Source organism: Cheilinus undulatus, linkage group 12 (assembly GCF_018320785.1).
Source record: "Cheilinus undulatus linkage group 12, ASM1832078v1, whole genome shotgun sequence".
NCBI lineage: Eukaryota > Metazoa > Chordata > Actinopteri > Labriformes > Labridae > Cheilinus > Cheilinus undulatus.
Window position 1 is genome coordinate 23838642 of NC_054876.1, and position 13971 is coordinate 23852612.

Consider the following 13971-nt stretch of genomic DNA (forward strand, 5'->3'; position numbering starts at 1 on the left):
AAGCCATGCAGCTACAACAAACATATACCTATTGCAACATGGATTTGTTTTTATCAGTTTATATTCACTTTGTTTAGTTTCACTCATTAACACCCACAATGTTTTTTTCCTGCTATCCTGAAATTCTGTTTAGCACAGCTGATTTTACAACAAAAACAATGTTTGAATTTAAAATATTTGTTTAAGTTTGATTTTTTTATAAGTCATTTCTATGTATTTTCCATGTTTTGAGGAGCTGTCTGACCTATTCACACTTCCTGATTATACCGCTGAAATTATGTCAACATTGTTGGACTGTGGGAAGTTTTTAAATTAAAAAGAAGCAATGATAGTGTTTTAGATGACAAATTAACAAAACAATCTCAGATCTGCTGTTTCCTTTTCCTGTGCAGCAGCAGTAGTGACGTTTTTAACCACAATAACTTTTTTGTATTCATCATCACTTTTCATTATTCCAATCTGATTGAATCAGACAGTGGTTCATTTTTGTGCAGATGTGTCAAATAAGGCACTAGATTCCCTTTTATGTGAATATCAACAAACTGAAATGGAAATCTAGAGTAAATAGAAAGTTCATAAGCAGCTTTCTGATAGCTGATATCTCTTAGCTCGAGCTAAAGGCTTTGTCAAGCCAGTTAACTGAAAAAAGCCCACGTATCGGGGTTTTCCTGCATATAAAGGCACTTCTAGCGAGATGAGATTTCAGGATTACTTTGTACCAGTACAGATTATAGCCACAAGGGGGAGCTGCACCCTACAACACTCACCCTCTCACCAAAATAAAACAAAACAATACTCTAACAGCCACTGGATAGCTAAATAGATAAAGTCTCAGTTAAGGATGCTTGTCTGATAAAAAAAGAAACTCATTGTTCCCGACTAGATAGCTGCTGAAGGTCAGTGGGGCCAAGCATTCAAATAAGGCTTAAGTGACGTAATGTAATTGGTCCCTTTAGATAGCGTCCAGAAAAAAAAGATGTTGGGTCCCAACGGCTTCTACCTTTTAAAAAGTTGGTCACAAAAAAAAAGAAAAACATTTGGGAAACTTTGCACTAGTTGGATGTCATATTTAACTGCGTTATCATGACAACATGATGGTGCTGTATCAGCAACAGTGCACCGAGTAAGTAGCTGCCAAAACTCCCAAAAAGGAAGAAAAGAACTGCAAGTTTCCTAAACTTGAATCAAATTTACATTGATTTCATTGTGGCATTTTGGAAATATTCAAACCAAAATATTGTTTGTTTTGTATCCAAGCACATCCAGTTTCTTAGGAAAAAAGTCTCCTAATTGAACGTTATATTACGTCAGTGTAACTTTGTTGTTGTTTTTTTTTGCAGCAGTGTCTCTTAAAGTAAGTGAATACTTTTAGTACAAACTCCACTGCTTGTTAAAAGTGTTTGCTTGAGCTGGTTGTGGGAACAGTACATGCACATGTGTGCACATGATCAAAATGGTACCACCTCTGCCTCAGTTTGAGCATGGAAAAAGCCTGGGTATGTTGAGTTTGTTTGTTACCCAAGGGTGGAGAGAGTATAAAAATGTTATCCTCAAGTAAAGTGCACTTACTTTAGTTTAATAACATTTTAGTCAAGTACATGAAAAAGTAGCACTCTATGAATTTACTCCAGTACAAACAAACAGTAGTTTAGGGGTGTAATGAGATCAAGATCAATACTGCGGAGAGACACCATGAGCAGCAGCTCTTCTGACAGCAAACAATACCAAACTTGAAATCTGTGTGTGCAATTGGGGCTGCATACTCGCTCATAGTGTCGCTATTTGTAACTTTGTAACTCTGATTCAACAGCTGCTTCGTCACGTCTCGTTCTCATCCCACTGTCTGTCAATCACATATTTTCCACTCATGTATTGTTTTCCAAAATTAAAAGTCTTATCTCTTCTCGTCTCGTCTCATGAGAAAAGTCTCTTCACAACTCTTAAATAGTCCATGCAAAGTACTGAATACTTTTTGTGTATGATGCAAAAGAGACAAGCTGATAAGAATCTGAGACCAAGGTGTTTAATAAACACCCTTACTGTATAAAATGCATTACATCAGTAAAACAGCAGCTGTTTGATGTAGTCTGGAGTCAGTCGTTAGAAATCTTTGATTAGTTTTTCATTTTAGTTTTTTTTTGTTTTGTTTTTTTTACTCAGTAACAAATGCAATGTGATAATAGGTGAGCGCTGAAATGAAATCAGAAGGTGCTCTTATGAAGTTTTGGTGTAGGCTTTGGTTGCTTTTCAGTTGAACTACATCTGTAACAAGTTACATTCAAAGTGGAAAAAGGTAAGAAAACATATCTTTTGGCACTATATTTTTACATTAGAAAAAATTTTAATTTGTGTAGACTTTTTATAGCCTGTGCTTCCTGCAGAAATTATTAAAATTAAGTAAAAGTAACGATTTTAAACCCTAGTCAAAAGTAGAACAAATACTCTATAACCTACAGTAACATTGGTAAATGCAATTTCTTAATTTACACCTGGTAGTACAGCCCTCAAGATAAATTAAAAAAAAAAGATCAATTGTAATATAAAAGAAGTTTACAATAATTTGTTTTCATATTTCACACACCAGTTATGAAACAGACTGAAATGAATATCAATAACTCTATATGACTTATAAAAGCAAACAAGAGCATCAGCACAACGACTGTCGATGTCTGCACAGTTCTATTTAATGTCTGAAACTGCTGCCAAAGTGTAGGTGTCAGATAAAGTGATCAACAGCATGCAAAGATTCTTCATCACTGATGCATTTAACTGTTAAATAATAAACAGCTCAAACTCATGTGCAAGGCAAGATCACCAAAGAGATCAAATGTATGACTTTTCTAACAGGGAGTGTGAAAATCCAAACAAAGTGAAAGTTCCTAAAAGGAGCTTTAACCTTTGATACCAGTTTTGTTTTTAAAGGTTTTTTTTTTATTTGAGGCAGTGGGGGCAAATCAAATTTATCATCTCATCAAGAATAAATAATCAGTTTTATAGCCTCTAGCAGGGACGCTGTAGATTGCATTAAAATGATAACTGCAAGAGTACAGGACTCTCAAACTCACAGAAAACATGACAGGTCCTCTCTAGAGCCTCAGCTCTGTTTGTCTATTCTGGGCTACTGTAGAAACATGGCAATGCGACAAGGCATACAAAGCAGAGGAAGACCCTGTTGGTATAAGGAGCATATTTGAAGGTAACAAAGGCACAGCAAGTTCTTCTTCCTGATGCTTAAACACAAAACAAACTCATGAATACTGTATTTAATTTAGCCTTAAATCTCATGCACTGGTCCTTTAAGATGCAGTCTTTAAAAGAAACAGTTGCCTATTTACAGAACCAGCTGGTTTGGAGCATCATTAGAATTCATTTGTAGTGGTGTCTGAGTCCATCTGATGAATGTAAGTCCAATAATTGCTCTCTTTTGGCTGTGTTTGTGTCCCTACTTTCTCCTGAGGGAAATATCTGGCTGTTTAGATGCTAAATGCTGCATTGTGTCCACCAGCTAGCCTTGTACTGTTTGTCTGCTGTTTGAGGCTGAGTAGGAAGCATACAGAGGGTTTTTACAGCTGTTTCACCATGAACAGCTGCCTGGCACTTTAAAGTTCTGGCGTGAAATTTAAATATTAATAAAAGACTACATTGTATTCCAAATTTGTTCAGTTTCTTTCCACTTTTCTTTCAAAATCATTTTACTACATGTGCTTAGAAAGTGATACACAAGCCAGGTCTCAGTTGGATAAAACCACATAATATAATATGATAAAAGATGAGTTCACAGTCTGTGTGTAGGTGGTTGATGGGCTACAAGATGCTCAACCAAGCAGGACATTTTTAATAATACTCAGTTAACAGTCTGAGTTTTGAGCAGTTCTCTCAAAAGCATGAATACTGTACTCTCACAAGTATGAAAGGTCACACTGAATACAAGAACATGAGTAAAAGTGTCTCATGATTCAAAATGAGTGAATTTAACACTTCTCTCGGGTACAAACAAAGCATTTGAGGCAGTGACACAGCTTTCTCAGCTATTAGTGAAAAGATTTTACATAAATGGACTGATACTGAATTTGGTTATTCATGCAAGAGATAGCAGAGTTTGGGCTTTTCAGTCTGGTTTGAAGAGGAAGAGGCTCTACTGGATAAATGTGAAGTCATGTACTTCCTATTCAGAGTCAAAGTCTGATCACAGGGATGTTTTTTTTTTTTCCATGATGCCAGGGAGATGCCACTGTCAATCAAATCTGATCCAAGCTCACACGCAGAGGCCTGATGAAGCACATTAGCTCTGAATGTTAAATTTGTTCAACAGTAATTGAAGTTTTCTCTGTGAAACAGGGTTAGGATAAAATATCAGTGCTGAAGTATATCCTGGTCCTGACTTGTTCAATATAATTATGAAATTGCAAACACAACGTAAGGAAAAGAAAAAACAGCACTATAGACAGATTTCCCTTAGCAATCACTACTTCATGTTAAATATGACATGAATGAGGTTTACATGAACAGAAGTTAATCAGCCAAAAAAGACAGCAAGATAAAGTCAGACAGCTGAAACAGGATAAGAGGTGCAAGTACAGAATAAACAGCATCCTGCTCTTTATCTTTTTAGGGGCCTCTTATTTCATATTATACTGTATTGTATTATCTCCATCGTATCATAGCCTATTATTTCCTATAGTATCAATGAGATCAGACCACATCGTGTCTGTTTGTATCCTGACTGTGTGCTGAATCAAACCATCTTGATCCATGTCAGGTCATGTCTTATCCTGTGGAGGCACAGTTATCATGTAACATTGTGGTGTATCGTATTGTATCGTATCATATCATATCCTATCCTATCCTATCCTATCCTATCTTATCCTATCCCTTGTCTTAAAAGTAATGTTGATGTATTTTTAGATATCCTACATCATACTGGTATCAAAAGGCATCATATTGTGTTGTTTGTATCATATCTTTTTTCTTCAAAAAAACAGCAATCATACAGTATATTTAGAGATTATTAATCTTATTGTGGCGTTACCATACTGTAGGGCTGAACAATTTGGGAAAAGAATCAAATTGCGTTTCTTTAACCCAATATTGTGACAGTGATTTAGTATGCGATTATTATTTAAGTTCCTTATCTTATGTCTTTTCCAGCAAAGACAAGCAATAATTCATTCTATACTCTAATCAACACAATATTATATTAAACTAGTGCCGAACAATTTTTGAAAAATAATATCTAATTGTGATGGTTTTGACTCATTTTGCAATTGGATATGAACTGTTGTATTAAAGGGAATGAACATTTTTATATAATTCTCATATTTAACAAGTAAAACATACAAAACTAAAGAAAATGGGATTTTTACACTACTCTAAAAATATGCCCCTAAAATGATTGCATGATACAGGATGTAATGCACGATGTCTCTGCCACAAAAAAAATAAACTGGTATTTTGACACAAATTGCAGGTTAAAGAAATACTGCACCTTCTGCGAGTTGAAAATTGCAGCAGGCCATATGACGATTTTATCTAATTTGCAATTAATACCCCAGCCCTATATTGTATTATATCATACTGTATCTTATTGTATTGTCCTGTATTTTGTTGTGTTGGGTCCAATGGTACCTTTTCATGTAATATCAACTCTATCAGATGGTGGTGTATGGTATCACTTTGTATCATGTTGTAAGTTGGGTCAGGTCAGGTTCAATACAGCTTATCTTATACCAAATCTTTGTGGTTTTCATATAGTGCATCCTATTATATCATATCTTATCCTGTTAATTATATCTTATCTTGTCGTGTCATGTTATATCGTGTCATGTAGGGTCCAACTGTACCTTATCATATCAGTTCTTATCCTTGCATACCATTTAGTTGTGTTGTATTGTCTCAAATTGTGTCGTGTTTTCTCAGGCCAGGTCAAGTATGTGCCTTATTGTATCGTATCAAATCCTGTTGTGGTGTTTCATACGGTGCTTCCTATCATATCATTTGTATCATATCATGTCAAATCGTTTTATATCATATCGTGATGTATCCTACCATGTCGTATCATGTCATGTTATATCCTGTCAGGTCATGTGGTATCATACTGTATCGTAACATATTGTAGTGTGTGTCATGTCGTGCATGCCTAATTGTGACTTATCGTATCATATTATTAATTCTTATCCTTGCGTATCATATAGTGGTGTGTCGTACTGTATTGTATTGTATCATGTCATTTTTTTGTCGTGTCAGGTCCTATGTACTTTATTGTATCATATCATGTTTCAGTGCATAGGAAAAGAAAGATGATCTCTAATTCTTTCACATTACTATTAAAAATTTGAAAAAACCAATGTCAGCCAAAGAATGTTTCAGCCTGCTTAATGGTCAGAATACATGTTTTGATTTTGAGTTTGTAATCCCCAAGGTTTCCCTTTCCTGAGTTGTAACAGAGCAAGCCTTATCTAGTCATGAATAATTGATACGACAGAAAGTGCTAATATTGTTTAAAACTAGGTTTTCAGATTCTTTGTTTTGAATTCTTTCCCAGAGTTAACTTCTCTCAAAAGCCACAAATGTTTAAAGTTTTCTGTTAGTAAGTTACATACTAGACCATGGATAGTCTTATTAGGCAATGCTGCCATTCATGTTGATTTCTCTTAAGAAATATCGCTTTATTAAAACCTGCAGTCTCACAAGCCGAGTGAGAGATGCTAATTCAGGCCTTCTATCCTCCAGCTTGACTACTGCAATTCCCTCTTTACCTGCCTTGATAGGTCCTCCCTTTATAAACTACAACTGTTACATACTCTGCAGCAAGACTGTTAACAAGGTCCGGATCAACAGGGGCAACATCCTCTCATACATGTTAAAATGCATACATTCTTCTTCCTTGTGATGGACCAGGTTCCTCCACCATTAACTGTGAGCTCTGTCTCTCAAGTGCTCCCCCCAAATCCCACCAGACATTTCCAAGCCAAGTAGAGCCACGCTGCTCAGCTAAACAAAGTCATTTTATATTTTTTAGGGAGGGCCGGTAAACTCTTCAACTCCTTGTCTAGCGCTGAGTTTTCTCATTTTTTTTAAACTATCACCAAGACAACCATATTTTACTTTACACCTACTAAAAGGTAGGCCTACGCTGAACCTCAGCTAGTGTAAACCATAGATGTTAGCAGAGTGCAAACCCTGTCATTAGGTAGAACTTTTGCTCCAACTGTACTAACGCATGGCTTGTGCATCCCACAGCTTCACTTCATCAGGCAGGGTTGGGCAGCTTTAGTTACCAAGGGTGTCACATGAATAAAGGGATTTAAGGGACCTTAATGTTTGAAAGAAAATCTTCATGTTTATAATTATACACCTGTAATTACTAACTTTGGTCTGCACTCATGGTGCATCATGGTCTTACCTTTGAGCGGTTTGGGTATGAAGTGTGCTGCTGCCTTGTTCTTCTTGACGTGGTTCCCCTTCATGATGCCGCCCTCCTTGTTGAGTCCGAGGTACCAGGCCCGACCGGAGGCCTGCTGCCGGTACAGCATGGAGGAGTAGGTGACGTAGTAGTTCTCAAACACCGACTCCTTAAACTTGCACTCTGGGGTGAAGTGTTCCTGAGGAGAAAAAGTGATACATTAACCCTTGAAAGCTGAAGCTAGTTTTTTCCTATTTTTGGTCCCCCTGTATTTTTGATGCAAAAATGCCTGTAGAGGGGTCACAGAGGGACGAGCAGTTAGGTCCAGCCCTATGTACAAGCTTGGCCAAGGTTCGATTCTGGCCTGCAGCTACCTTCCCAGTTCTCTTGACTCCATCCGCTTTCTTCCTATCTAATTAAAGGCATGCTAAGCCAGAAAAGTACCTAAAAAGGCCTGCACCTTCTCAGCTCATAAAGGTAAATGAATCTCAAATGGCTTTACATAAATCATACCCAGCTCAACAATGGACAAACATTTTCCCATCTGCATTTAGGTCCTACAGTCCTTGTCTATCAGGAGATGTGTGCATTTGGTATTCCAGTGTGTTAAATGCACATGAATCCAATTTAAGAGCTCAAATGTCTTCTTTTAATTATTTGAGCCATAGAGGACTATTTTTTCTTATCTCTCACACTTGCGGATGTCTACCTTATCTCTTGTTGATTACCGGCTGGCCCTGATTGGTCACTACCCCAAGGAAAATAATAGAAGAAGAAACTGGAGCATCGTGATTGGCTGACAGGCTAACAGGAAGTTGTTGACTTTTAATTCTGGTGTCAAAATGGAGGATAGATAGGAAGACTGCTGAGTTTTTCATTGCAAAAAATGTAACAGGCAAGGATTTAACTATGTGGATTTGTAGTATTAAAGCTCTGAATAAAGACAGCTCTTTGCACCTGATTAAAAATGTTCAGGAAGGCATATAAATGCCAGGAGACCTCTCTAGATCAGCAAAGGTAAGCTTCTAATAACAATTTACTCCACAGAGACCTGTCTTATGATTCCAAATGTATTGAAAACAAGGCATGTGCTAACAACTGGGATCCTGTGGGGTTCTGATTGTTTGAAGGGGCAATGAGATAACAGGGTGGTGTAGTAGTAATTGAGAGCTAGGGGTGTCAGATGGAAAGAAAAAGGTGAAAAAAATTGAGTTTGTAATATCAACAGCTCCATTAGAAAGTTTTTAATCACTCGTCTGTGTTGCCATAGGTGTATATTCATCCGTCTCTTTGAATCATTATCTCGGCTGGGCTGTAGTCTCAGAGAACAAACTGCACCAACTTAGGACAGCTGACATTTGCATTTCCTTATTCCTGCATCGCCATGGCAACCGGCTACTCCCTTGAATACCAACCAGCCCACTGAGAGAAGGATGGTGTCCAGGAAAGATACAGAGAAAAATACTCTCTTCTCTATTATCTATTAATCATCTGTGCATTTTAATTACGTCAGAGGTATGCGTGATTAATACACTTTGTGTGAATCATCTTATATATAAGTGTGAAGAGTAAAAACAATTGATATCAGTGTTTCAGCTGAGGCAGAGATAATCCAGCCATGCAGGAGTGGACAGGAGGGGTCAGATATTGTTGCCGTTATTGCATGGAGCCATCTCTCATTTTTCTATATCCTCTTGTTAGTTTTGCTCGCCTCACAGGCTTGTTTAGATTGCTCCAAGAGTTATTTTTGTTGATTCTTTTTTGTTATTGCTTCACCACCACCCACCACCACCGCTCAGGAGCTAAAGTGAAGCACTTAATGCAGCGTACTGCAGCCAACACCGCCTTCTGACCTGCCTAAGGAGATATATGCACAGCGGGAAGCATGTGTAAATCTAGCTAGGGGGCAAAAAAGGCATAAAGGAAAATTTAAAGGGGCTGTTTGCAAATGGACACAAAGTAATCTTTCTATCAAAGGCTGAGTGAAGGGAGATAAACAAAAGGAAGCTGAAGGATGATCTGAAATCAATCCTGTGAGGCCACAGTATCAGTGGACAGATAAGGCAGGCTCAGACACACGATTATACGAGCCAGTGGCAGCTGACTCACAAGGCAGCTCTGGAGCTAAAGTATTGATGTGATGATAGGAGGATAATGAGAGTGGTCACACCGATAGAGGCTGCTTCATTACTCAACTCGACCCAAAGACTGGGTTTAGGTCCTTAATGGTTCTTTTATGGCTCTTTTAATGATGATGATGACGATGATGATGCCGGTGTATGTGTGACTTACAGAGGTGTAAAGAAAGCCTTCGTTGTTCATCGCCAGATACAGTTTGGTCTGGACGCCCTGGATGGCCACAACACGAAGCCCCACTGGGATCAGGTTGAACACAGCTACACACAAATCACACACAGCAAACAAACAGGCCAGAGGGAAAAAGAGAGAGAAATCCTCATCAATATCAATGTAGCATCTGGTTTGTTGACACCTCCATTTTGCCTCTGAGAAGCTTTATTACAAGGTCAGTCAGGCTCCAAGCCTTCAGGCTCACCGGAGTGATATAGAGACTGGTATTATGTGTAGGATTATAAAGATAAGAACTGTCAACAGGCACGTAGAAAAGCAAGGTTTATGTATACATTTAGTCGAGGAAGGACGAGAGTCAGTACAAGAGCTATAAATGGAGAGTGAGTGGAGACATGATTTCAGTGAAAATATTCCCTCTATGGCTAGAAGTGTAATGATACCTCACAGAATCAAAAATCCACACAAATAAGGACACTGTAATTTTAACAAATATATAACCCTTTAAGTTCTTGAAACATCATCAGCAGTGTCAACAGCATTAATATAGGCAAATACAACAAGATTAACGTTGCAAAGCAGAAGTATTGGCCTGACTACATGTTGGTCATCAGGCAAACCTAACTTACAAAATTTTATACCAAAACACTTGGTAATGACTAGACCAATCAGCTTCATTTCAGGAGAATGAGACAGTAGCTACTAGCTGGTTTAGTTGAAGTGACTTAAAGCCTGCAAACAACAGTGGCCAGTGAAGAGATTAGTGTGGATACAGCTAAAGCAGCGTTTTTATCAGCTATGGACAACATTTCTTGCTTAAAAGAAGAGCAAAGACTTACTGAGTACTGAGTAGAGGTGGGAATCTTTAGGCACCTCACAATTCGATTTGATTATGATTTATGGAGCAACGATTCAATTCATAATTGAACTGAAACTGGAAAGTTACAGTTGCACTGAACCAAAGGTAGCAGCATCCTTTCATTGAAACATATCTGAAATTACAAACATAGAAATGTCCTTTTTCACAGACGAACAACTAGTAATCTTAATCTTTCTGTTAAGAGCTGCGTGTTAGAGTTCCACCTTTTTGTTCCTGCTACTCCACAGTATTAAATATTAAAAATTATCGATTTCTGGATATTTATAACTCGATTCAGAATCTTCCACCTCCACATCCTGATGCATCTAAGAATCAATTTTTTTCTCCCACCTCTAGCACTGAGTATGGCTCTATGTTGACTTCACAACAGCTTCCAATCTTTTTGGAAGGCTTTCCATTAGATTTTGGAGTGTTTCTGTGGGAATTTGTTCATTCTGTGAAGCATTTATGAGGTCAGGCACTGATGTTAGAAGAGAAGGCCTGGCTTGCAATCTCTGTTCCAGTTCATCCCAAAGGTGCTGACAAGGGTTGAGATCAGGGCTCTGCACGGGCTAGTCAAGCTCTCCTACACCACACTCATCAAACCATGTCTTCATAGTCCTTGCTTTTTGCACAGAAAAAGGGTCTTCCCTAGACTGTTGCCACAAAGTTGGAAGCATAGCACTGTCCAAAATTTCTTGGTATGCTGGAGTATTAACATTGCCCTTCACTGGAGATAAGGGGCCTAGCCCCATACATTATCCCTCCTCCACCAATCTTCACAGTTGGCACTATGCAGTCAGCCAGGTAACACTGCCTCAGCATCCACCAAGCCTAGACTCGCCCATCTGACTGCCTAACAGAGATGTGTGATTTGTCACTCCACAGAACATGTTTCCACCGCTACACAGTCCAGTGTTGTCGTTCTTCACACCACCCCATACAACACTGATGTGAGTCTTGGATGCGCCTGAGCAGTTGTTGACCCCACTCTGTGATTTTACGTGGTCTCTTGCTTCGTGGCTAAGTTGCTGTTGTTCCTAAATGCTTCCACTTTAAATAATATATCGCTTACAGTTCACTCTGGGTCATCCAGCAGGGATTAAATTTCATGAACCATCTTATTGCAAAGGTGGCATCAATCCAAGTACCACGCTTGAAGTCACTGAGCTCATCAGATTGACCCCATTTTGTATCCCAAATGTTTACAAATGGAGTCTGCATGACTAGGCGCTTGATTTTATACACCTGTGGCAACGGTTCTGATTGAAACACCTGAATTATATATTTAACAGGAGTGGCCAAAAACTTTTGTCCACATAGTGTGTATGCCCTGCGATGCATATGTAAACCAGTTTATCTGTGTGTAAGGTTCTGACAATAAGACTGAACATTTCTACCATGCGCAATCTTTTAAAATGCTTTTTCAAAATTAGAACGGCCAAAATGCACCGAAAAACATTAAATTAAGGTAATATATTGTCGTCATTTTCAAAACTTATTTACAAAGAAACTTTCTACATTGATACACTTCATTGAACAGCCATCTTGCCAATTATTTTCAAGGTGTGGGAGATTTCCTTTAACACTCAGTTTGGAGTGTATTTCTGGAAAATATATATTTAAAGGGCCATGTACCCCTTGCATTTCATCCTACCCTACGGTCCAGCAAGAATCTGAACAACTTACAACTAGACATGAACAGCAAAACTGAGGGGTAAGGTTAAAGGGATACTTCAACATTTTGGCAAATTCGCCTATTGCCATAATTCCTATAGTCTTAGTAATAGGTTCGTTGCCTTTATTTATGGCCTGTACATTGACCATGCCACTTCACCATGGAACATTATGAGACGGAGATGTTTTAAGTTAAATGCAAAGCCGGAACTACGCTCCAGACATGGCTGCTGCACTGTGTCACTCTGCCCAGTGGTTTACTCAAGAAATAGTTCCAAGTATTTGCTTAATGTGTAGTAATGTAACATAATTAAACGTTATTTTTTCATAGTGTGGTGAATGTGCAGGTCACAACTTGTCCACGAGAGCGTTTTGGAGTTGTTGGATTGTGTATTTGATGAGTTTGATGAGGGAAAGCAAAAATTCCATCTGCTAACATCACATTAGTGGTGCAGCTGGTTTAACACCCCCCCAGATCTAGAAACAGCTTGCACCGACAACTAAAGGAAACAAACCTACTAAGACTACAGGAATTATGGCAATGGGCGAATTTGCCAAAATGTTGAAGTATCCCTTTAAGTGGTATAGGCAAGGGGTGTTTTGTGACTGACTGACAATGTGTGAAGACAGAAGGTACAAGTGCATTCTCTGTAGTTTTGAATGAACTTAGTGAGGTGGAAGGTGGAACAAAATTAAGATGAAGATGTTAGAAATAACATGCTTGAAATAGAAAAGTGCATTTAGACTACCTGTAAAGCAGATACTTGCATTATTGATACAGTATATGTGGCTGATCATGAATAATTTATCCAAAACCTGTGATTAATCAGATTCACATTTTTCTAAAGCTTCAAAGCAATTATATATATTGTATATATAATCTTGTTTGAACCAAATGAGGATGTATTTTCATATCTCTTCTTCAATGTAAGTGACTGAACCCCACCCCCCAACTTTCAGAGGGAAGTTAAATTTAAATTATTTTATCTTTTAAATCTACAAAATAGCTCTAAACAATTATGTTCTCATCCAAAGAAAATTGTATGAGCTATTCATAAGTGTTTTATCATTATTTTAGTTAGTATGTGCAAATATTCATTGAATTGGTTAATCGGTATTCCTGGCTACCATGAAGACACCATGAAGATAAAAGAACACTCATTGCAACTCAGTAAAAAGGTTAAGGAAAAATATAAGTCAAAGGATGGATGCAAAAAAAATTTCCAAGGCACTGGACATCCCCTGCACACATTTAAATCTGCCTTGATCAGGTCATCCTCATAAACTGAAAGGCCGTGCAAGAAGGAGACTAGCAAGCAAGGCCACAAAGACACCTATAACTACTCTGAAGGAGTTACGAGATTTACAGCTGTTACAGCTGAGATGGGAGAGACCCTCTCCCAACATACAACAAGAGCAAAAAGAAAGCCACTGTTGAAGAACGCTCATTAAATCTCTACTAGAGCTTGCCAAAAAGCATGCGGGAGACTCCATCGTCAACTGGAAGAAAGTTCTTTGGTCTGATGTGACCAAATTGTTGCTTTTTGGTCTTTAGACACCAAACACTGCACCACAAACACACCATCCCCACTGTGAAGCACGGTGATGGCAGCATCATGCTGTGGCGATGCTTCTCCTCAGCCAGCCCTGGAAGGCTTGTAAAGGTAAAGGGTAAAATGAATGCAGCAAAATAGAGGAAAATCTTGGGGGAAAATCTTCTCATTTA

The 13971-nt window shown here is 38.2% G+C and overlaps 1 protein-coding gene across 4 annotated transcripts in view; it reads right to left on the reverse strand.

Moving 5' to 3' along the window:
- The window catches only part of fgf13b (fibroblast growth factor 13b), a 36795-nt gene that overhangs the window by 3924 nt on the left and 18900 nt on the right, over positions 1–13971 (reverse strand). For all 4 annotated transcript variants that reach the window (XM_041801303.1, XM_041801302.1, XM_041801304.1 and 1 more), the window contains exons 3-4: positions 9695–9798; positions 7403–7601 (exon numbers count right to left, since the gene is read on the reverse strand). In XM_041801303.1, coding sequence (XP_041657237.1) covers positions 7403–7601; positions 9695–9798 — 303 coding nt within the window. The remainder of the gene's footprint in view (positions 1–7402; positions 7602–9694; positions 9799–13971) is intronic.